At 40.1% G+C, this 22,734-nt stretch overlaps 1 protein-coding gene across 3 annotated transcripts in view; it reads left to right on the forward strand.

Annotated features, from left to right (window-relative positions):
* CACHD1 (cache domain containing 1) overlaps positions 1-22,705 on the forward strand; it is a 161,954-nt gene extending 139,249 nt beyond the window's left edge. For 2 of the 3 annotated variants that reach the window (XM_072997750.2, XM_072997753.2), the window contains exons 17-27: positions 1,129-1,251; positions 6,041-6,140; positions 6,266-6,382; positions 9,209-9,369; positions 11,140-11,226; positions 11,424-11,540; positions 12,282-12,433; positions 13,218-13,379; positions 14,787-14,864; positions 15,723-15,824; positions 20,940-22,705. In XM_072997750.2, coding sequence (XP_072853851.2) covers positions 1,129-1,251; positions 6,041-6,140; positions 6,266-6,382; positions 9,209-9,369; positions 11,140-11,226; positions 11,424-11,540; positions 12,282-12,433; positions 13,218-13,379; positions 14,787-14,864; positions 15,723-15,824; positions 20,940-21,178 — 1,438 coding nt within the window. In that variant the 3' untranslated portion in view covers positions 21,179-22,705. The remainder of the gene's footprint in view (positions 1-1,128; positions 1,252-6,040; positions 6,141-6,265; positions 6,383-9,208; positions 9,370-11,139; positions 11,227-11,423; positions 11,541-12,281; positions 12,434-13,217; positions 13,380-14,786; positions 14,865-15,722; positions 15,825-20,939) is intronic. The other variant, XM_072997751.2, reaches the window with a different exon arrangement.
* The last annotated feature ends 29 nt before the right edge of the window (positions 22,706-22,734 follow it).

Here is a 22,734-nt window from a genome sequence, read left to right on the forward strand (position 1 = left end):
ACTATTTTTTTAAATGGCTGATTGATGCCCTTAACTGTTATGAAATGGTGGTTCTGCTATGTTTTTATGAGGAGAATACTTCAGCAGAGATCACTTAAGGTAGAAGAGAAGGTGATAAACAGCTAGTGTCTAGATACTTACACAAAGATTATGAAGAATGCCAAAAAGCAAGAGGCTTGGGAAGAGAAGTGCTGCTTCTTAGCAAAACCTGGAAAGTTAGGCTTGAAAAGCAGTTTGCTGGTGTTATCTGTTGGAAATTGGGAAGTTAATTAGTTGCCATTAATGTTGGAAATTGAAGCAATTCAATTTGTTGAATTAGCAGAGTGGGATTTACAGGATTCCTTAACCACTGATCCCTAGTGGAATATTTTTGTTGTTGCCTTCTACAACATTTTTTAAAACAGACTACAAATCCACAGTGCAACTCTTAACCGGGAAATGATGGCTAATGTGATCTAACAAGACTGAAAACTGTGAGGATGGCAGCACTGCTCATCCTAGAGCACAGAGCCTTATTTATTTATTTATTTATTTATTTATTTATTTATTTGATTTGATTTGATTTGATTTGATTTGATTTGATTTGATTTGATTTGATTTGATTTGATTTGATTTTTACCCCACCCCTCTAGACCATGTCTACTCAGCCTTGTGTACCTGATAGGTTTATAGTCATGTTTTTGGACTATAACTCCCAGAATTCCCCTAGGCAATACAGGCAGTGTTCATGTTCTCTGGGGAATTCTGGAAGTTTTAGTCCAAAACCAGAAATGTACACATCTCTATTGTCTACTCTTTCTTCCAGAGGGAAACACCTAGTAGGGCTAGTTTTACAAAAAGCTAAGAGCTTCGCATAGATGTCCATCACACACTGTCATAGGAGGCTTTAGAGAAAGCTGAGTGAATGAACATTGCCCCAAATCTCAGCTTTCACTCCTTCATTACTATTTGCAGTCACAGTGACCAGTTTTTTTAACACCTGCAGCTCCTTGACAGGACAATCAACTTCAGAATGTATAAGCTACATTTTACTTGACATTTCTGTGGGTGCTTAAAAATATGAAATATTTTGAATGTTTTCTCTCTAACATGTCTCTCAATACCCACTCACACCTCTTATTGTTGTAGTTCACAAATGTCTTCTGGCCACTCTGTAGCTGTGATGGGCATTGACTTCACCCTAAGGTATTTCTACAAGGTACTGATGGATCTGTTACCAGTTTGCAACCAAGATGGTGGCAATAAAATAAGGTAAGCCTGTCTTTTTCGTGCATTTTTTCTTGAATTAGACACATGTTTTATAGTTATGTACAGTCTAGCTTGTTTCAAAACACTGAATTACAAGTTAAGTTCACTAGTCAAATGATGTCATCTCAGCATAAAACAATTGGTATAACTTTCAGAGGCTGATTGCTTCATGTTAAGAAGTAAGAATAGGTATTTCCTGTCACATAACAAGTCACACACCCGATGTATGATAGGAAAAGCCTATGCTGAATTCTTGACTTGTGGCAATTTGCTTCTGAAAGCTAGCAGCATACCAAATAAGTTTGGCCATTATTCTTTTCAGGTCTGTTGGGAATATTTTTATTCAAAGGCAAAATCACATGAAAATGTTTGAACTATTAACATTGTCAATTTCAGACTGTATACAGGTTTGGTCCTTTTTAAGGAGAAAGGCGGGATAGAAATACTTTGAATGAATGAATGAATGAATGAATGAATGAATGAATGAATGAATGAATGAATGAATGAATGAATGAATGAATGAATAAATAAATAAATAAATAAATAAATAAATAAATATTCAGGGTAAATTAAAGCACAAATCACCATATTTTTCTGCTTATAAGACAACCAAATGTATAAGATGACCCCCCCTTTTCTAACCCCAAATTAGAAAATTTGATCCCTGCTTTTCTCTTCCTTTTGCTAAGCCATGGAGCTTAGCAAAAGGAAGGAAAAAACAGGGATCAAAGGGCTCCCTTTGACCGCCACTTTTCCTTGCCTTTTGCAAAGCCACGGGGCTTAGCAAAAAGGAAAGGAAGGCTCCCTTCAGGTAAAGGCTGCGCTTCCTAAGCCCTACACAGCAAAGGAAGTGGGTAAAGCAGCCATTAAAGGGCTTCAGGATCAAAGGGCTGCAATTGTGCAGCCCTTTCACAGCTGCTTTATGCGAAGGGAGATTTCCCTTTCTTTTTGCTAATCCCAGTGGCTTCGCAAAAGGCAGGGAAAGCAGCTGCCTTCCATGTATAAAACAGCCCTAATTTTGTCTAATTATTTAAGGAAAAAGTGTTGTTTTATACACAGAAAAATATGGTAGTTGTTTTATAGTCACAGGAGGTTCTGTAAACCTATAGCATTGTTATAAGAGATATGAAATACCGTATTTTTCGCTCCATAAAACGCACCTTTCCATAAGACGCACCAATTTTTTAGGAGAAGAAAACAGGAAAATATAATCTGTTTTCTTCGCTCCATAAGACGCACAGACTTTCCACCCCCGTTTTGTGGGGACAAAGTGCGTCTTATGGTGCGAAAAATATGGTACATTAACAACGTATTTACTAAATACACAGCAAAGGAAAACCAATCTCAGCCATATGAGAATTAAAGCATGGGAGCACGCCTTCAATATTGAAAGCACTAAATAGGTGCACTAAATATGAATAGGCAAAATTTAGTCATGTCATGGTAGATCTAGCAGTAATGTTTCTTCAAGTCTTAGTATGCACTGGCTTGGAATATTTAGCTGTAATTTTCTCCGTGCCTTAGGAATTGCAGGAAGCCACTTAAATTGGGATTCCTTTCTTTTGAGAGACAGAATGGCGAGCACTGAGATTAGTTTATTCTGTGCTTTGCTTGTATAAGGGAAAGGATATAGTCCAATGTTACCCTGCTATGGTGTGTGTGTGTATTTTCTTTCAAAGATGTTAAAAGTGCTTGCCTTTGGCAGTACACTGTGGCCGTAGCATTTTTATCATTAAGGACAACTGCATACTTCAGGAGATACTCCTTCAGGTTCTTCTTGGATCCATGGAAGAAAGATGGTGAACTGTATATAATTCTACTTGTTCCTGAATTCAAAGGGGGAAAAAGCAGAGTGTAGCCACACATGTACACTGGATTTTAGGAAAACCAATTGTAATATATTCAGAACAATGATAAGTAAGGTTCCGTGGCAGGAGATACTAACAGGAAAAGGAGTCCAGGATTGTCAAGAACGTTGGGGTGTGGGAATGGATCCGAGACAAGGCAGTCTTCCACATCAATGGTAAAGAGACTCACAGAGATTCCTTTCCAGTAATGTATTTACAAAATATGTACAACAAAGTTATGTACAGCAGACAAAACAATACACTTATCTGTAAAATAAACAGACAGTACTTTGTGCAGCAACTCTTCATATAAAGCTCCATATTCCAGTCTAGTGTGCAGCTCTTATATAGTGTTAAACAATCAATCACTGGCACATCACATTATCGTCCTCTCCTTGATATTACATCATGCCTAATACACATTTTGAGTATTTCATCAACTACAGCTCAAGACACACCTGTTATAAAATGGATTCCTAGTAGAACACTCTGGTTCATGCAGTCTCGTTCTTGTACAAAGAGTACATTCTACATTATGGGCCACAATATTCTGATAAAGATGAGTAGACATTTCTTAAAGGGGAAATTCTGAAGGCAGAACTACAAACAAATTAGAACAAGGGAAAAAAGGTGGGAGACAGCAAAAAACACTGTAGCTTCACAAAAAGCTCAGAGAGGACCTGAAAACAAAAAAGGAGAGATATACTGTTGGAAGTGGAAGGAAAGCCAAGTCACAAAGGAAGAGTATAGACAACTAGCAAAGAATTGTATGGATGGTGGTAGGGAGGCAAAAGCTGAGAATTAGCTGAGGTTAGCAAGTGACGCTAAAAGCAACAAAAACACAATGTACATGTGTAGCAAAAGAGAGAAAAAAGTAGTGGCTGAGCTACTCAGTGGGGATGCAAAAAAGGTTAATAAATGACAAAGAAAAGACAGCGATGCTCTAACCCAACTTTAGCTCAGTCTTTTCTCAATAGTCTATGACTGTCCTGGCAAATTTGAAGTACTAATGGAGAGGACAAAATTGCAGCTTAAGACTGATAAATAATCAAGGAATATCTTAGAGTTCAGATCTCTAGGGCCAGATGAACTCCATCCAGGAGCATTGAACCGGCTGAAGAATTCTCAGAACCACTGTTTTCTATTTTCTTGAAATCATGGAGGATGGGTGAAGTGCCAGATGATTGGAGGAGGGCTAACACCCTTATCTTCAAAAATGGCAGAAGGAGGAACCTGGGAACTACAGATCACTTGGCCTAATATCAATCCCAGGGAAAATTCTGAAGCAGGTTATAACGAATTCCAACTTAATTACTCTATGATTCTATAACAATTGGCTCTTTTCCTCCTGTATCAAACTCATTAAGAGGCCAGCATTGACTTATCCATCGCCGAGTTATAATATCGATATTATTATATATTTGCTGTAAATTAATTGTTAAAGTTATAACAATAAAAATATAAGTACACTATGTTAAAATTGTAAGGAACTCCCCCTAAAATATGAGGTTTGCAAGCTTTGTACTGGGTTTATAGTATATTAAAATTACAAGGAACTAGAGACCAAAGTGCTAAAATGCACTGGATTATGGAGAAAGCCAGAGAGTTCCAGAAAAATATCTACTTCTGCTTCATTGACTATGCAAAAGCCTTTGACTGTGTGGACCACAGCAAACTATGGCAAGTCCTTAAAGAAATGGGGGTGCCTGACCACCTTATCTATCTACTGAGAAACCTATATGTGGGACAGAAAGCAACAATTAGAACTGGATATGGAGCAAGTGATTGGTTGAAAATTGGGAAAGGAGTACGACAAGGCTGTATATTGTCTCCCTGCTTATTTAACTTATATGCAGAATACATCATGCGGAAGGCTGGACTGGAGGAATCCCAAACCGGAATTAAGATTGCCGGAAGATATATCAACAACCTCTGATGTGCAGATGATACCACTCTGATGGCAGAAAGTGAGGAGGAATTAAAGAACCTTGTAATGAGGGTGAAAGAGGAGAGTGCAAAAATCGGTCTGAAACTCAACATCAAAAAACTAAGATAATGGCCACTGGTCCCATCACCTCCTGGGAAATAGAAGGGGAAGATATGGAGGCAGTGACAGATTTTACTTTCTTGGGCTCTATGATCACCGCAGATGGAGACAGCAGCCACGAAATTAAAAGACGCCTGCTTCTTGGGAGGAAAGCAATGACAAACCTTGACAGCATCTTAAAAAGCAGAGACATCACCTTGCCAGCAAAAGTCCGAATAGTCAAAGCTATGGTTTTTCCTGTAGTGATGAATGGAAGTGAGAGCTGGACCATAAAGAAAGCTGACCGCCAAAGAATTGATGCCTTTGAATTGTGGTGCTGGAGGAGGCTCTTGAGAATCCCCTGGACTGCAAGGAGAACAAACCTATCAATTCTAAAGGAAATCAACCCTGAGTGCTCACTGGAAGGACAGATCCTGAAGCTGAGGCTCCAGTACTTTTGCCATCTCATGAGAAGAAAAGACTCCTTGGAAAAGACCTTGATGTTGGGAAAGTGTAACGGCAAGAGGAGAAGGGGACGACAGAGGATGAGATGGCTGGACAGTATCTGCGAAGCAACCAACATGAATTTGACACAACTCCGCGAGGCAGTGGAAGATAGGAGGGCCTGGCATGCTCTGGTCCATGGGGTCACGAAAAGTCGGACACGACTAAACGACTAGATGACGAGTTATTTAAAACTTGTTGCTCCAAACTTTGCTGTTGAAGCTGAATTGAAGCTGTTGAAGACATTGGACATCAGTTTGCTTCCAGCAGAGTCCCATACAAATCTTCTTAGAAGTAATTGCTATTATTTTCAGAGGGGTTTATCTTGATGTGGTTATGCAGCACACAACCCTACCTAAATGTTTATGAACAGGTATTCTAACCTAGGTTCTATTTTATTGTTTCCTTTTGGTAGATGCTTTATTATGGAAGATAGAGGATATCTGGTGGCACATCCAACTCTCATTGATCCTAAAGGCCATGCGCCAGTGGAACAGCAACATATTACACACAAGGTTTGGCTATGCTGTGCTTTCAGTTTATTACATAGGTATTAGTGTTAATTTAGTGGCCTAAACCTGCTCCTAATACTTTGTAAAAATTTATTTAAAACATTACCATTCTCCCCTTTTATTTGTAGGAACCTCTGGTGGCAAACGATATCTTGAACCACCCAAACTTTGTGAAGAAGAATCTTTGTAACAGTTTCAGTGACAGGACAGTCCAGAGGTTTTATAAATTTAATACCAGCCTGACAGTATGTGTTTTTCCCCCTCAATTTCTATTTGTGCTTCTGTTCTTTTTGTATATCATTTTTTTGGGGCGGGCACTTTTCAAACCAGCTGTTTGTTTATGTTTTTTTTAATAGACAGATGTATGTATATAAGAAAATTGCATGAATGAGTTGTTTGGAGTGTTGTGTTTGTTTCTTACATGCAGCCTTAAAGATTGAGAGCAACATTTCTTGGTATCTAATGTTGGAACAGCTGCTAGAAAGGGTCATAGCCAGCATTTGGTTGGCTACTGTGAAACACAAAATGACAATGGATCGTGGATGAAATAGGCCTTTGGCATAATGCACGAGGGGTTTTCTTACTGCATACATATCTATAGTGAAACATTAGTGAGCCTGGGACATGTAAGAAGCAGAATGCTGGTTCGTCTTCTTGGACTCTGCTCCTGCGCAGAATTCATAGGAATATTCTAGATTTCAAAGCCCAAAGACTGTTAGGGCAGCCTCCCTCCACTGTGATGTCTGTGCACTCAGCAGCAGTTATCCCTCTGTTCCCTTTAGCTATCACTCAGGAAACTTTGTGGAGCCTATTTCTAGAGCCTTTCCCCAGTTTAAACCTACCTTTGTCATTAAATTCTTTGTTCTTCTTCAACCTTCTGTGAATCCCCCTTTAAAAACACCTTTAGTTAATAGTTAATATTCATTCACTGTTCCCATTTGGCATTTGAAATCTTCCTGCCTTTTAATGTGCCTTTTTTTAAAGTGTGCCATGTGCGCAAACAAGATCCTCCTCACCAATGGATATTCTAACTGTTTGTATTGTCTTGATGAGGGACATTAAACCTAAACCTGCCAGCACTGTCATAAATTTATGGAAGCTATTAGAAACCAAGAGTCCTAGCTAAAATTCCAACTGTGGGAAAAGTCGCAACCGGCCATAGAGTCCGTATTTCAATAAACCTAAATTGTTCCTCCTGTATCTGTGATATAATGATGTTCCTTCATGTAGGTGACTAGTTGGCTGTGACCAACTCCAGGGTCAAGACAGAAATATCTTATTAAATATCTTATTTACCCTTCATCTCTTGACAGATCTTGGTTTTCATGTGAATCTTAAAAATATATTCCCAATGGCCATCTATGTGCTAGGGAAGACAACCAGTTGGCAGACAGCTTTATAAGGTGGTGTGTGAAGAATTGTTTCTAGTCTGTGGGCCCCTTCAAATGAGCCATATGGCTCTCGTTCAAAATGGCTGCTCTAGAAGATGCCTACTAACCTGTTGGTTGAGAAAACATCTATACCTCATTTCATTTGTGCTGGTGTGACATCTCATTAGTTGAGCAGTGAACTTGTCAGTCACCCGCATGTGTCAGCCACAAAGACCACAAAGAAGAACAAGTTTCTTACCTGTAACTGTGATTCTTTGAGTAGTCATCTGTGAATTCACACAACCCACACATCTTCCCCTCAGTGTGCCACTTATGGACAGTGGTAGACACAGGGAACTGAGGGATAACTGCTAAGTGCAGGGACATGCTCAGTGGAGGGGGGCTGCACTAATCTGTTTGCTATGAACTCTAGAATGTTCCAACGAGTTTCATGCAGGCACAGAAATACCCACATTCCATTCGAGAGCCATAGTTATAGGTAAGTCACATGTACTTTTCCTTGCCCCCTTTATTTTCAGCTCACTTCATCCTGCCATTTGTATTTGGCTATATTAATGAAAACAGCTATATAAATAGAGTTCTGTGCTTATACAGTGGGGTCTTGACTTGAGAACTTAATCCGTATTGGAAGGCGGTTCTCAAGTCAAAAAGTTCTCAAGTCAAATCTGCATTTCCCATAGGAATGCATTGAAAACCATTTGATCCGTATCTGCTCTTTTCCGTCCATAGAAACTAATGGGAAGCTGCTATTCCACCTTCGACCACTAGAGGGGGGATATTTTGTTTCTTTTTTTTGTTTGTTTCTTTTTTTCTTAGGTCAAGAAAGGTTCAGGGAAGGCAGGGAAAATACAGTCCAGGCAGTACAGTACCAGGCAGTCCGAAGACTGTCTCCCAATCCACTCTCTAAACGCTGGGAGGAGTGAGGAAGCAGACAGGCACCCTTTTCACTGGCCAACAGTTAACTGAAAGTTCAAATTTTGCACTTTCCCTGCCTCCCACGTGGGTTTTTTTCGGTTCTTAACTCAAATCTAAGTATGTAAGTCAAGTCAATATTTTCCTATGAGAGCGGTTCTTAAGTCAAAATGTTCTTAACTCAAGCCGTTCTTAAGTCAAGACCCCACTGTACTGAAGTGCCATGTTCCCATCTCTCCCATAATGTACTTTTTTCTATATGTAGAGCATGAGAATAACTTAAAACAAAACTTGCAATACAGCCCTATTCTTTGAATCAGAGGTCTCTTGGTTAGACAGTGAGTGGTTAGACATGCTTTATTTGGGGCCATTGCCAAAAAACAGAGGGGGGGGGAAGGCTTTTGGCAAAATTAATCAGACTTTCCCCAACAAAACACTTGGTGTGTATATTCCACGCCTGTGCATCCTAACTGTATTTTGTATCTCACACCCAATTCCTTTACAAAGGCTCCAGCAGATCAGTTCATTTCATATGGATTCTTTGCTTCATGATTGGATTAGTCTACACGTGGGGTAGCTTTTTCTTCTGTGACTAATGAGAGTCATATACTGTAATATATGTAAAGGGACAGAGCCGTTTTACCTTGCATGGTAACACTTCGGGTTCAGGTTGCATTTTAACAGGTGTATTTGTAGTGGCAGGAACGCTTCACCTCACCAGGAAACATGTTCCCTGCCACATGTCTGACGTGTTTTGCTTTCCCCTAGGGTGATCTGACAAATCTTGTGCATGGCAGCCACTGTTCTAAATACAAGCTGACAAGAATACCTGGAACCAATGCTTTTGTTGGAATAGTAAATGAAACCTGTGACTCGCTTGCTTTCTGTGCCTGTAGTATGGTAGATAGGCTGTGTCTGAATTGTCACAGGTAAGAGAAACTTGAAGTGAAGTATGATGAATAGATTGTACTCATTTTAAATGAAAGCACAGCAGAGCAATGGGTATTGTTTACTTCTTTGCAGTAGTTGACTGCACTAAGTATATCGCAAGCAGGGATATTTTGGCCAGCATCCTGTTGTGTAGCTCTGCTGGCCTAATGAGAATGACATCACAGCCAGCAGCAGATTGCTGCTGATTAGAGAGTTCTCTTTTTAAAAAAAAAAATCAGGTTATGTATAACTCGTGCACAATGAGACAGGATCAAAATTGAAAAAAAGAAGTCTTTAGCCAATCGCAGTTTTGGGCTGAAGACAATTCATTCCCATCACACCAGCAGAGTGACACAACAGGATGCTGATCCTTAAGTCCTGCAGAGTGCCACATACCTAAATATCCTGTGTTTGGAGAATGTGTTAACACAGTTTAAAACATCAGGAACAGAGTCATCATGGCAGCTGAAAAATTGGCTGAACATGCCTGCCATACTTTCCCCCTTCCTCCTAGTCACTGTTCTCTCAAGCTCAGATGTGTGGATAGGGAGTGATGGCTTGTATACCCCTAGCTATTTGAGTGTAGAGGAAAGTCACTTTGGCTGTGGAGCTGTACCACACATTTGGTTGTACTCTCAACCACATCATCAAAAGATCAGGAATATCCTCTGTTTGACCTAGCTTGCTTCAAGTAGCCATGGAATCACATTGCCAGCATTCAATGTCCTGAATACCAGGCTCAGCAGTGTGTAGAAGAACTTGCGCTCTCTCCTTGTCGGTCGGCATGTCCAAACTGACTGCATCTCAAGTATGATAGTGTAGAGCTGGAATGTATGCAGAAAAGGGCAGAAAAACAGGTGAGTAGGGAGAAAATAACCAGGTGTCTGAAGCAAATACCGTATTTTTTGCTCCATAAGACGCACCTCTCCATAAGACGCACCAAATTTTTAGGAGAAGAAAACAGGAAAAAATAATCTGTTTTCTTCGTTCCATAAGACGCACAGACTTTCCACCCCCTGTTTTGTGGGGGGAAAGTGTGTCTTATAGTGTGAAAAATACGGTATTTAATGATAATTTGAAGCGAGGAAGGGGTGTGGTAAAGGTATAAGAAAGCTATTTGCGTTGTAAAGAAATTGGATGGAGGTGTGATTTGCTCCCTTTCTCATCATACTAGAACCCAGGATCATCTAATGAAACTGACTTGTGGGAGATTAGAGGACAGACAAAAGGAAGGTCACCTCACAGCACATTGTTAAAGTATGGAATTTGCTGCCAAGAGGTTTATTGATCACCACCGTTTTAGATGTCTTTAAAGGGAAATTAGGCAAAATTGTGTAGGGAACAGCTGTCAGTAACTAATGGCCGTAATAGCTTTATGCTACCTCCGAGTTATTGGAGGCAGCTTGCCTTTTAATTCAGTTTCTAGGGAACAACAAAGGGATGGGACTCTTATCCCCATGTCCTGCTTATGAGCTTCCTGTAGGTTTCTGGGCAGCCGCTCTAAGTCACAAGATGCTGGGATAGACCTCTCACCTTATAGCAGTTACACTGGGAACAAATTGAATGCAGTTTAGCTGTATGGGAAGAATGGAGTATATTGTATTGCACCTTTGCCAGGGTGACATATACAGCGAGAAAAGAGAGCTCTTGCCCCCACTGCCCAGTGTAGTGTCACCTGGGCCCAGCGTAAGAGATGCAGAGAGAATTGGGGAGAAATCCAGGAACTCTAGTAAATAATTCCACTTTTGTTCTTTCTTTCTTTCCTGAAGAATGGAACAGAATGAATGTGAATGTCCTTGTGAGTGCCCTCTGGAGGTCAATGAGTGTACGGGCAATCTTACCAATGCAGAAAACAGGTAAGTACTGCTTAGTGCAAATAATAATGGGTTTTTCTGTAGAAGGTCACAATATGTTTGCTTGGATTATATTTCGCTGTGCTGAAAGATGCACACTGTAAGGCGGTCCGTTGGATTAGAGGGTCTGTTGACTTTTAACGGGAGTAGCATAGCATGTTTCTGTAATTTGATTTCCCCTGTGCTCCTCCAAAACCTAGGAACCCTAGTTGCGAAGTCCACCAGGAACCTATGACATTTGCTACAGTTGAGCCCAACCTGCAAGATGCTCTCCCTCAATGTATTAATACACGATGTAATCAACGGATGGAAAGCGGGTAAATTGCATGGTTTCGTTTGGGTTTTTTTTTTCTTTAACATTTTCTTGGCAGGAAAGCAGGTTTTGCCTTTATTATCTGAAGGCAAAGAGGACCTAGGAAAAAAAGCATCTATATCAGGATGGGCAGTTTGAGAGGGCCCAAGACCAGGGTTCCACCTGTTCTCCTTTGCCAAACACAGCAGCAGCCAAAAGTCCACTTCAGGGTTTGATTTTTAAAATGTGAAGCTTTTCTTAATGAGACAGAGCTCATGGGCAGCTGTGCCTTTTTGGTTCAGCTTCCTGGAGCCCAGTTGTCCATGTTTTCAGCAAACTGCTGGGTTCATGATGGGGCCTTGGGGGCTACACGTAAGGTCCACACCTATTAGAAATAATAAGTCATGTTTAAATTTCATACTGGGTCTTTGCAAGACAAACATTATTGTAGCAATTACCGTAGAAAGATATTGTACAACACTGGGAGAAATTAAGGTTTCCGGATGCATAATTATCCTACAAAGTAAGACTTTGTCTCTTTGTTACAGAGACAAGTTCTTGCAAAGGCCAACTCTAGCCTCAACAGACTTGGGAAAACTTTAGTGTGTTGTATACCTTTGTTTGTGAGATGAATTAGAGCCAGTTGACATTCAGTGTGCCAGTGATCTCACTGATTTCTCACCAAGATGCAACTTGGAAGGATTTGGGGGCTGGGTATGTTCTAAAAGTGCTAACATTCTAATGTTGCAATCTCCTTATCTTGCAGGGATTGTTTTGGTGTTTTAGACTGTGAGTGGTGCATGGTGGACAGTGACGGAAAGACCCATCTGGACAAATCCTATTGTGCCCCTCAGAAAGAATGTTTCGGTGGGATTGTAGGTGCCAAAAGCCCTTATGTGGATGATATGGGAGCCATTGGTAAGGGTAGACTTTGATGCATTTGACACATTCTGATTTGGCATACAACTGGGGTTGTCCAAGCACCCTCAGCAACCATATGGAGTGGCAAAACTTTTTATGGATACTGTTTTATGGGTACTGCTTCAAGACCTGACCCAAGATCTTCTCTTATAAGGAAATACAGTTAGCATTTCAAGCACCCTTTGGAATCCTTACTGCAGTAGCAGAAGAATATAGTGTGGCTGGCTTTGTATAATATATAGTGTTTCCGCCCATTGCCGTCTGCAAGGCGAGATGCAGTTCCCAGTGTGCAAGCCTGAACATTCCTGTCAGATCCATCTGCCTATGTTAGATGGAGCTGTCAGCTGGACAGATTTGTTTACAAAGTATTATTTTCAAAACCAATTACCCTTTCCCCCCAAAAATAAGAACTAACCTGAAACTAAACCCTAGTGTGATTTTTCAGGATGCTCGAAATATAAGCCCTACCCCCAAAATAAGCCCCATTTAAGTGAAACCCCGCCCTCCACCATTGTGCAGCAACCGGAAGTTAACATGACTGTAAAATAAAGCACCCCCTGAAAATAAGCCCTAATGCATTTTTGGAGCAAATATTAATATAAGACCCTGTCTTATTTTTGGGGAAACGCGGTATGTTTTCATTTTCTTTCTAAAAAAAATTCTGTGTGATCAGGATTAGGGTTCCTTTGGCTTTCTTTCCAGCCTCTAATCTGTGTTTAAGATGCTTTGAGATTTTTGCAAAGCATTTATTTATGCTTCCCCCCCCCCCTTTGAAATTTAGGAGATGAGGTGATCGCTCTGAACATGATAAAAAGTGCTCCAGTTGGCCCTGTGGCAGGAGGAATTATGGGATGTATCATGGTGCTAGTGCTGGCAGTCTATGCCTATCGTCACCAGATCCACCGCAGGAGTCATCAGCACATGTCCCCACTGGCTGCGCAGGGTGAGCTTATTTTAAAATGTTTCAGTAAGATTCACTAAAGTTGTCTCAACCTAAATTACCTTGAGGGGTTCCTCATCCCGACCCCATTTCTGATTTTCTGAAGTCTGTTTGTATTTATAACCACACCTCATGCAATATTCATTTTACTTGCTTATCTGCCGTATTAGAAAAGCACGACTGCCCTCTGCTGGATACAGAATTTAGAGCTGTACTGATTTTACCAGAGGACTTGAAAACATTTCAAACAAATCAATAGGAATTTGCAAATATGATTCCCCCCCCCACAGACTTTAGGCTTCTAGATTCCTGTCAACAAAGTAGAGCATTCTAGATATGTGACTGTCTTATCAGAGTTTATCACATAACATATGCTATATTAGATATGTATATATTTTCTACTAAGTTCTTTTCTAGGAGCAATATGAAATAGTGCTCATTATTATGGGATTGCTCTCTTCTTTGTAGCATGACAGAAGAGAAAGCACATTATTGCTGATGTACTGTTTTCAACGCATCTCTATAATATGGCATACACATACTGAATGAACAGGAGGAGAAAGGGGGCGCATTGGAAGCAGAGCAAACAGAATCTTGAGAGAAACAGTATTTCAGAAAGTTTTTGTTTCTTAAATTAAATCCCCAGCACACTTTGGGAAAGTCTATGATTCATCAAGGCAGGCTGATAACATGTTGTCAGGAACTGGGATTTTTAATTACTAAATATAAGCACCTTGAGAACTTTTCTTCTCCTGTGGCTTTCTTCAATGCAGATGTTGAGTGCCACTGTGCTAATGCTAGGCAAGCACATACAGGAGTTAAGAACAGAAACAGCACACCAAGGAGTTGTAATTGCATGCAGGCGGGTGGGGAGATTTAGAGCATGGCAGCTTTCTGACATTTCTTGAAAGCCTATTATGACACAAAAGACAGATGGTTGTCAGTAGAAACACAGATGACACTGTGAGTGCAATAAGCAAAATATTTTTAGAAGGGGTACTCTTTCTGAGCTGGAAAGATGGAGCTTCATGAGTTCTAAATAGGAAGAAATAAAGGCAACAGTTGCAAACTGGAAGTTGATAGGAATTAACCAGTGTTAAACTGTAATGAGTCACCCCATATTTTATGTCCAACTGTTACATTGGCATTGCATGCTTAACAAAGGAGGACAAGAAATGAGCCAGTTTGCACCCTTACTTTCAATAAAGCTAACTGTCTTTCGGGACTTCCTGCCCACAGCTTCAGCTAGATTATTAACTTGGCTTGCTGTTCAGATTTCTGAGCCTCTGATAACTTGCATCCCAAAAAGGGGGGCATCTCATGGCCATTGCCAAAGCATTGCACTCTTACAGGCTAATGCAACATTTTTCTCTTTAACAGTTGCATTTTTCTGTTTGTAATGGTATATAGAAATGTCAGTCCGCATGTCCAACCTGGAGAATGATAGGGATGAGAGGGATGATGACAGTCATGAAGACAGAGGAATCAGTAAGTATTTAGTAGTCACATTGCAGTTGGAGTTGGGGAAGAAAATGAGGAGAAGCTCTGCACTCTTCTCGCCCACTGCTGTCTTCCCTATAACCAAAATATAGCATTTATCATCTCTTATAACCATTGCAGATGCTTTATAGTATTGGTCCCATTCATTGGCTCTTTGCATGCAGCTGCAGTGTTTGCCTATTTACAGACTTGGAAACAGCAACAGGAGAATTATTGACTTCCCTTTGGCCACCCATTGAATTTATGGCTGAGTGGTGTTTTGAACCCATGACAAAAATGTATGTTCCTTGTATTGCAGCACCACTTCCTGGCGTCATGCATTCTTCCAAAGAACAAACATGATCTGGAAAGTAGAGATGTAACCCAAGTTCAAACAGTTGTTAGATAAATGATTCATGAGCTGCCTTTGATTTCTGACTGGCTGGGTTCTGTGCCCTCACTAACAATAAGTACTGTATTGTTAGTGAGGGCACAGTCAGTCCCCTCACCAAGTTAGTCTGCAAACTCTCAGTGACTAGTCTACTTTCAAGGATTCTGAAGCAGCTGCAGGTAGACTCTGCCACACTTGTTATTCAACAAGTTCCTGTGTTTTGCCTGGCCAGGCTTTCTACAGGTATCTCTGGCATTTTTTGCAGCAAGCATTGTAATTTCACCTACTTAGAGCTAGCTTAGCAACGTAATAGTCAATTCCTCTTTTTCTTGTGACATTTAGAAAATTAATCATGATTGTAATTTCACAGAATGTATAATAACATCTTTATGTTTCATAATGTCATCTCTTAAACAAATCCATTCATTAAATATGTGATCCTTCTTCTTTTTCTTCTTCTTTATGTTCAATCCTAGTCAGTAACACTCGGTTTATAGCCGCAGTTATTGAACGGCATGCACACAGCCCTGAACGGAGACGCCGTTACTGGGGCCGGTCAGGAACCGAAAGTGATCATGGTAAGACCTGTGGAATTCCTGACACACCCTTATCTTACTTAGGCTACTTGGCCGTATTTCAGATAAATTATCAGGGAGAGCATTCCCAGCGCTACACTCTCTTTCTCCATACTTCAAATTATTTTGACATTTTCCATTGCACAGCCAGTTATTATTCAGCACTGAAGCTACTTCCAACACAGTGGTGCCTAATGTGAATCCTTTAGCTTCAGTCTTTATGCAATGTCTTAATTACAGAGAGGACCAGCATTGTTACATAACTCCCCAGCATTCCACGAAAAAGAGCACCACTGAGTTGGCATTCCCATTTCTTTCCATAGGCTATCCAATTCCCTGTCAAACTCCAGAGAACAGGTGAAGAGCTAGAGTGTGTATTTAGTAGAATTTGAAATGAACAAGACACTTTTTATAATTTCTAGCACAGTGTGTCAAAGCCTACTTTCTAGTTCCATGCAGGCATACATCAGAAATCTACCATGCTATTGGCATTTTGAGTGTTTTGACATTTTCATTGTCACTGGGCTACAATTTTTGCCACATAATTGACCTATGACAAATAGCTAGTAACAGTCAGCAGCTGCTCCTAGGTCTTCAATCCTGTATCAAGTTGTTGAGCCCACTAAAAGGATTAATGTGAGTTTAGCAAGAGTTTCTGCCAGGGTTGCCAGCTGTATCTTCATGTCACTTTTACTATAAATACAGTTATGTTTCTAAATGTGGGGATAGGGAGAGAGCTATGTTTGATTTCTTGGAGTCCTTGAATGTTTCTGGATGGGAACATTTTATTGGACTGAGAGATATTAGGACCCTACAGGCATGTGTAGTTCTGCCTTCCTAGATGCTTGTATTGACTAGAATAACTGTGGATATGGGGTTTCCTGTCTGAATATATTCCTGCATCATAGTTTGCACTTTGTGGGAGTATGTATGCTTCAGGAAGAACTCTGATCTAGAATAGGAAGCTTAGTAATTCTCCAATGCACATGTAAAAGTGGTGCAGTAATGGAGAAGACTGTACTTAATGAATGCTGGCAGTTTCATCTGCTTCTAGCATGTCAGCCTTCGAAGAATAGTAAAATTGTCCTCCATCCCAAAGAGTTTATAGTCCTGAGAAGGAACAACATTGCCTCTTTACAACAATATGTTTTTCCTAGGTATTGTAATCAGGATGCTTCTCCAACACATCAGGGATGGGTGGAAGGGTTGTCCATATTTGCAGTGTAGAAAGGACTAGGTACTTGGGTGAAAGAAGAGGGTGCCTTTTACAGCGTCTAATTTCAGTATGTGAAAGACAACAGTACTACATGGCAGACAGAGTTCTGACTCCTGTCCTCTGAAGATGCCAGCCAAAGAGACTGGCAAAACGTTAGGAAGAAAAACCTTAAGAACACAGCCAAACAGCCCAGAAAACCCAGAACAACCACCAGTACTACATGAGTTTAACATATTCCAGTTATAATTAGTTGATCAGTTCATTAGGTCAACTGAAAACGTAAACCTGTGCTTTGATTTTGTGATACTAGGTGCCCATCTAGAGCAGTGATTCTCAACCTTGGGTCCTCAGATCTTCTTGGACTGCAACTCCCAGAAATCCTGGCCAGCACAGTTAGTGGTGAAGGCTTCTGGAAGTTTTAATCCAAGAACACCTAGGTTGCCCAAAGTTGGGAACCAGTGAACTAGAAAAACTACAATACTAGTCTATCCCATGTATTGTGAGGCAAAACAGGCATAGGAAAAGACTATACCACATAAGCAGCCCTAAAGCCAAGAATAATTCCTTTCTTAGTCTCAGAAGTGACACAAAATAGGCAAGCAGTTTAAGCAACAATTTGTGTTAACTTTTGGAATGCCTAATGTTGGAGAAGGTTCCCAGTGTCTCCTGTGTTTCTGCATCTACAAAATGGGTCTTTATGATTTCTCATTTCAAAAGGTTGCAATTTATTTTTTAAGTTTTTCTAGATGGCATTAAGATATCCAGTTTTGTTTCAGATGTTTTTCAATGCATTTCATAAAACGGTTGCATGGGAATATGCGGAAATTTCTGTTTGATGGAGGGACGTGTTTTCCCATCTGATAATAAAAGAATATATGGGGTGTGGATGATGACATGATAGAGTTATTCTTTAACTCAGAGAGAGTTAACCATAACAAATAACCCTCTGTCTTTCCTGAAAGCAGACTGATTTTAGAGGAAACGTGCATCTGATAAGCTTACCTGAAACTAGGTTATTTTAAAAATAGCCTGATAAGTAACAGTGTGGCTTCTGGAATTAAACCCATGATGAAACAGGTGGTAAAGCAGCATCTCACAAATGTTGACTGCATCATACTGGTCCTAACAGAACGATGGTATTCCAAATAAATATATGTAGCCATTCTTTGGCAGATTTACATACATCTGAAAGTTTCAGAAAATTTGACTTGCAAGTGCATTTTGTTGTTCAGTGAAAATTTTCTAGCGCAAAATTTGCAAACTCATAATTAATTGGCAAATGTTGCAACCGTTCATTCTAGATTTCTTCTAAATACTTGTTTATATTGAAAAACAAATCTTGCCTTCTATATGTTTGTAGAATATACATATTTTCCTGTTTTTATGTTGGATCACTTTTCTGGATGTCAACATCTTTAGGGCATTACCTCCTCACATATTTTGTAGATCAACTTCAAAAGCTCACTAAAGTACAGCCAGACAAATTGGCTGAAATGTACCCTAGATCTGTGGATTTTAATGGTGTTGTCTCCAATCAATGTTGCCAATAACTGAAAGGCAGATAAAGGCCCTAAAGCGTCACTACAGATGGAAGGAAGCACAAATGAGGTCCCATAGGGGAGCTTAAATTGCTATTTATTTTGGTCGTCTTTTCTCAGTGAGAATACCATTGTCTCAATTACCCTTCAGAACAAATTGTCTGTGTCCCCCCCCAAAAAAAAGCTGGATCTTAACAAAGAGAGATTCAGTCCGTCATGCTAGTTCAGAACAGACCTTCCATTGCTTTATGGTTTCCAGGATAGTACTCAGAATCTGCTTATTTATTTACCACAAATTATATATAAAAGTCCTAAAGAACAGCCATGTTACAACAGATCTGCATGACTGCTGAATTTGTGATGTTTCTCAGCCCTAACTCCCGTAGTGACCTCCTTGCTTGCTACAAGTAGGAAGTCTGGCTAGTTTAACTTCACATTTCATACTTACACCCAATATAGTCCCACCTGCTTTGGGGTAGTTCACAGTGTCTTACAAAACTGATAGCATCTGCTCAGATGACACTTCTGTCAACAGTATGAAACCACCAGAAATGAATGCAGTTTCTGCAAGTCTTCGTGTGAATGAGACTGGAGTCTCTACTATACCAATCCCAAGAGATCTTGAGACTGTGTACAACACAAATACGGTACATGGTTATCATTGTGCAGAAAGGAAACCACTGCAAGTAGCAGTGGCAGACAGGAGGGAAGAAGAGATATCATACTTGCTTATTTCTCCTCTTTGTTGTCTCTCCTGTCAGTGTTTTTATGATGGTGACTACGGTCTCCTTTCCTGGGTGCATCTAGGATACAGCTACTTTGTCTCTGTTACTTGGTGTCCTGAGGGGAGGAGGCCCCATCACAGAGTAACAAGAAAGAAGAACAGTTCAGAAAGAGGGAGAATCAGCTAGCTCAACCTAATCCTTCACTTCATATCTACCTCTCACTGGTCCTTGCCACTGACTCTTCTCTCCCCCCTGAGGTCCCTGGGCATGCCAGAAAAGTCTAAAGAGAAGAAGGGGCTTCTCAAGTCACACAGGGCAAGGGCCACGCTGAGAATTATGTTAACAAATACTCCCCAGTTTCTTGAAGTTTGTGGAGAACCCAGAAGAAGCATCTGTGTGCTGCTGGATGCCTTGCCTCATCAAAAGTATTGAGTTTGATGGAGCAGAGGAGGACACTTACGGAGGCCTACTGCTACACATGTGTAGAACTTGGAGAAGGGAGAGTAGTGTTAAGATTTTTTCCTTTGCTTCCGATGGCCTGTCAGCATTCCAAAGTGATTCTGTGAAGATACACTTGCAAAGGCAGCAACTTCACAAAGGAGGAAGTGAGGCATCGCAGGTGTTTCCCTTATGGTTTCAACAGTTGTTTTTTCCAGTACTCTCACGTGCTGAGAAATATGGATTGCATGATTTGTAAGTGGATAGATTTGAGCATTTAAACAAAAAGCGGAGCAGAGGCATTGGGAATACATGTTCATACAGGAAATGAATACACTGCAACAACTTTCAATTAACAACAAGCTTGGTGGAACAATCAAATAGGCACTAATGAATTAATTTTGTTTAAGTTGATAAAAAATTTAAGGGGATTAGCATTTGCCAGTTTATATGCAATATAATTGAAGCATTTAAACACTGAAGAGAGTGTTTGATTTCTGCTGCTCATATTCATTGGCTAAAACCCTGTTGTTTAGTGAAATACGTTACACTGGATTAGGCCCACTGAATCAGTGGGAGTTTGGCAAGTCAACTCTGTAAATTCCATTGATTCAAATGGGCCTACTTTAGCAGTTATTTACCATAGTGTACTGAGACTAGAGTAAGCCTATTTGAAACAAGTGCAGAGGAGTTGACTTACCAAACCCATGCTGATTCAATGGGCCTACTCTAGTATGACTTACTATCCTAAATAAGAGGAGTTTAGCTACTGTGTGTGAGAGAAGAGAGAGATCTATAAGCAGTTTTTAAAAAATTGTTCATTCTCCATTCATTCCAACTCTGTGAGATGCACACTTTTTTTCCAGCAACTTCTGGTTGTTGTTGTTGGTTTTGTTCTGTTCGCCTTCTCGGGCAAAATAATTAAAACAGTACAAGCACACTAGGAAATTATCATTTTGAATCTGTCTGAAGCAGAAGGTGGTGTCTGCTTCAAGGAGACTATGTAGAAAGGGGAACCTTTTAAAGCGAAACAAAATATTATAACATATATGTATCACTTAGCTTTACTGTACAACAAAGTTTCTGCTACAAAATTTCTTAACAACATGAATGATAGTTTAGGTCATTGGACAACATGTGCTTGTCTGAGTATTTTTGCTAGAGCATCATCAGGCATTACCACTATGGTTTTGCATTCCAGGTTACAGCACTATGAGCCCTCAGGAAGACAGCGAAAACCCTCCCTGCAATAACGACCCATTGTCTGCTGGTGTAGATGTGGGAAATCATGACGAAGATTTAGACCTGGACACCCCTCCTCAGACTGCTGCGCTCTTGAGCCACAAGTTCCACCACTACAGGTTACACCACCCAGCACTTCACCACAGTCACCACTTACAGGCTGCCGTTACAGTACACACCGTAGATGCCGAATGCTAACAACCTGTCCCTTGAGGGGGGGAAAAGTCAACCTGTGAACATTGATCCAGGCAGTGAAGAGCAGACTTAATGTGTTGTTGTCCTTGTTCTTGTTGTTGTTTGACTTTACCAGGCATGGATTTTTTTGACTAACTTGGGAAGACGCGTTTCACATGGAGGCTGTGTGCTTAAATGTCAAGGTATTGGCTCCAAAGTGGAGGAGAAACCACCGTGATGAATGAACCTGCCATAACATTCAATAAAATGGAATAATAGGAATGTTCAGCCTCCAAACACAGGGAGAAAGGTTTATACTGTAAGTGGAGCCTCTTGAACTCTGTTAATCTGAGCCAAGAAAAGAGTCTGCTCAAACAAAGGAGTAAGAGAGATGTTTGCTTTCCTTAACTGGAAGAACAGAAACCTAACCAGCCAGAGACAAAAAAGGGGCTGGATCCAGAAATAGTCGTTGCCACAAGGTTTCCATTTGTTGAGGGTTTTTTTATTTTTGTTCTTTTTTTAAAAGTTCAGTGCTCTTACAAAGTGCTGTATGGGACCTAAGACAGTGCATCTCAAGATTTTTAAATAAAGGATTATTTTTGTACTATTTATTGAACTCAAAATATTCATGAACTCTGAGGGAGATGAAAGGGAGGGGATTAAAAGCATTACAGGCTCTCCACAAATGCAGCCTGTGCTTTATTTGTGTTGGTGAAGCTGTGGTTCTTCTCAAGAGGACTTGTCTTCTCTGTGAATGGGATATTCATCCCCCCTCCCTAACTGTGCTATAAAGGGAAAATGAAGAAATTGTGTGCTGATTTGTTTACATAATTAAGGTTTGGTTTCCATGGTCATTTTGTACACTTTGAAGATGGTTTATAACACAGTATTTTTTTAGAGATATATAAATATAATAATGCAGGGAGGAGGAATACCAAGCCTCCTAGCTAAAATGCTGAGAATCCTGCTCCTCTCCTGGCGCTCCATCCTGTTCAAACCCAGGCTGGGGCAGAGACAATGTTCCATTAAGGTAGAAACGCAGTATTCAAAAACAGTTTGTGATCAGTAAATAATAATAATAATAATTTGTCCAGTTCCCTTTTCAATTATAATAATTTTTTTTAAAAAAATATAGGGGAATGAATGGAATGCTTTGTAAAACTTTGGGTCCTTGTGAACAAGGTTTATTTTTAAATCATAATAAGACTTTGTCATCTTTATCTGAGATTTAACATTGCTTTAGTGATCTCTTACACACATAACAACATCTGACTGGTACCACAAGGGCCGCTGTCTTCTTAAATTAGTGTTAAATCACAGTGTTTTGTTTATTGTGATTAAAATATTATGAACAGATCTCTTGCACTGTGCATATGATCTACTTATATGTAGTTGATTTTTTAAAAAATCTCTGGATACTGTTTTAATGATAGGGTACTTAATGCTTATTATGTAAAAAAAGGTGCTTAAACAGTATGTGTGTGCTTCAGGATCCCCTTTATACTGTGTATAAAATTACAGTCTCTATTGGAATAAACTGTACATATAGTATGGGTCTATGAATTAATTATGGCAAGGCA

The sequence above is a fragment of the Pogona vitticeps genome, chromosome 4, assembly GCF_051106095.1.
Source record: "Pogona vitticeps strain Pit_001003342236 chromosome 4, PviZW2.1, whole genome shotgun sequence".
Lineage (NCBI taxonomy): Eukaryota > Metazoa > Chordata > Lepidosauria > Squamata > Agamidae > Pogona > Pogona vitticeps.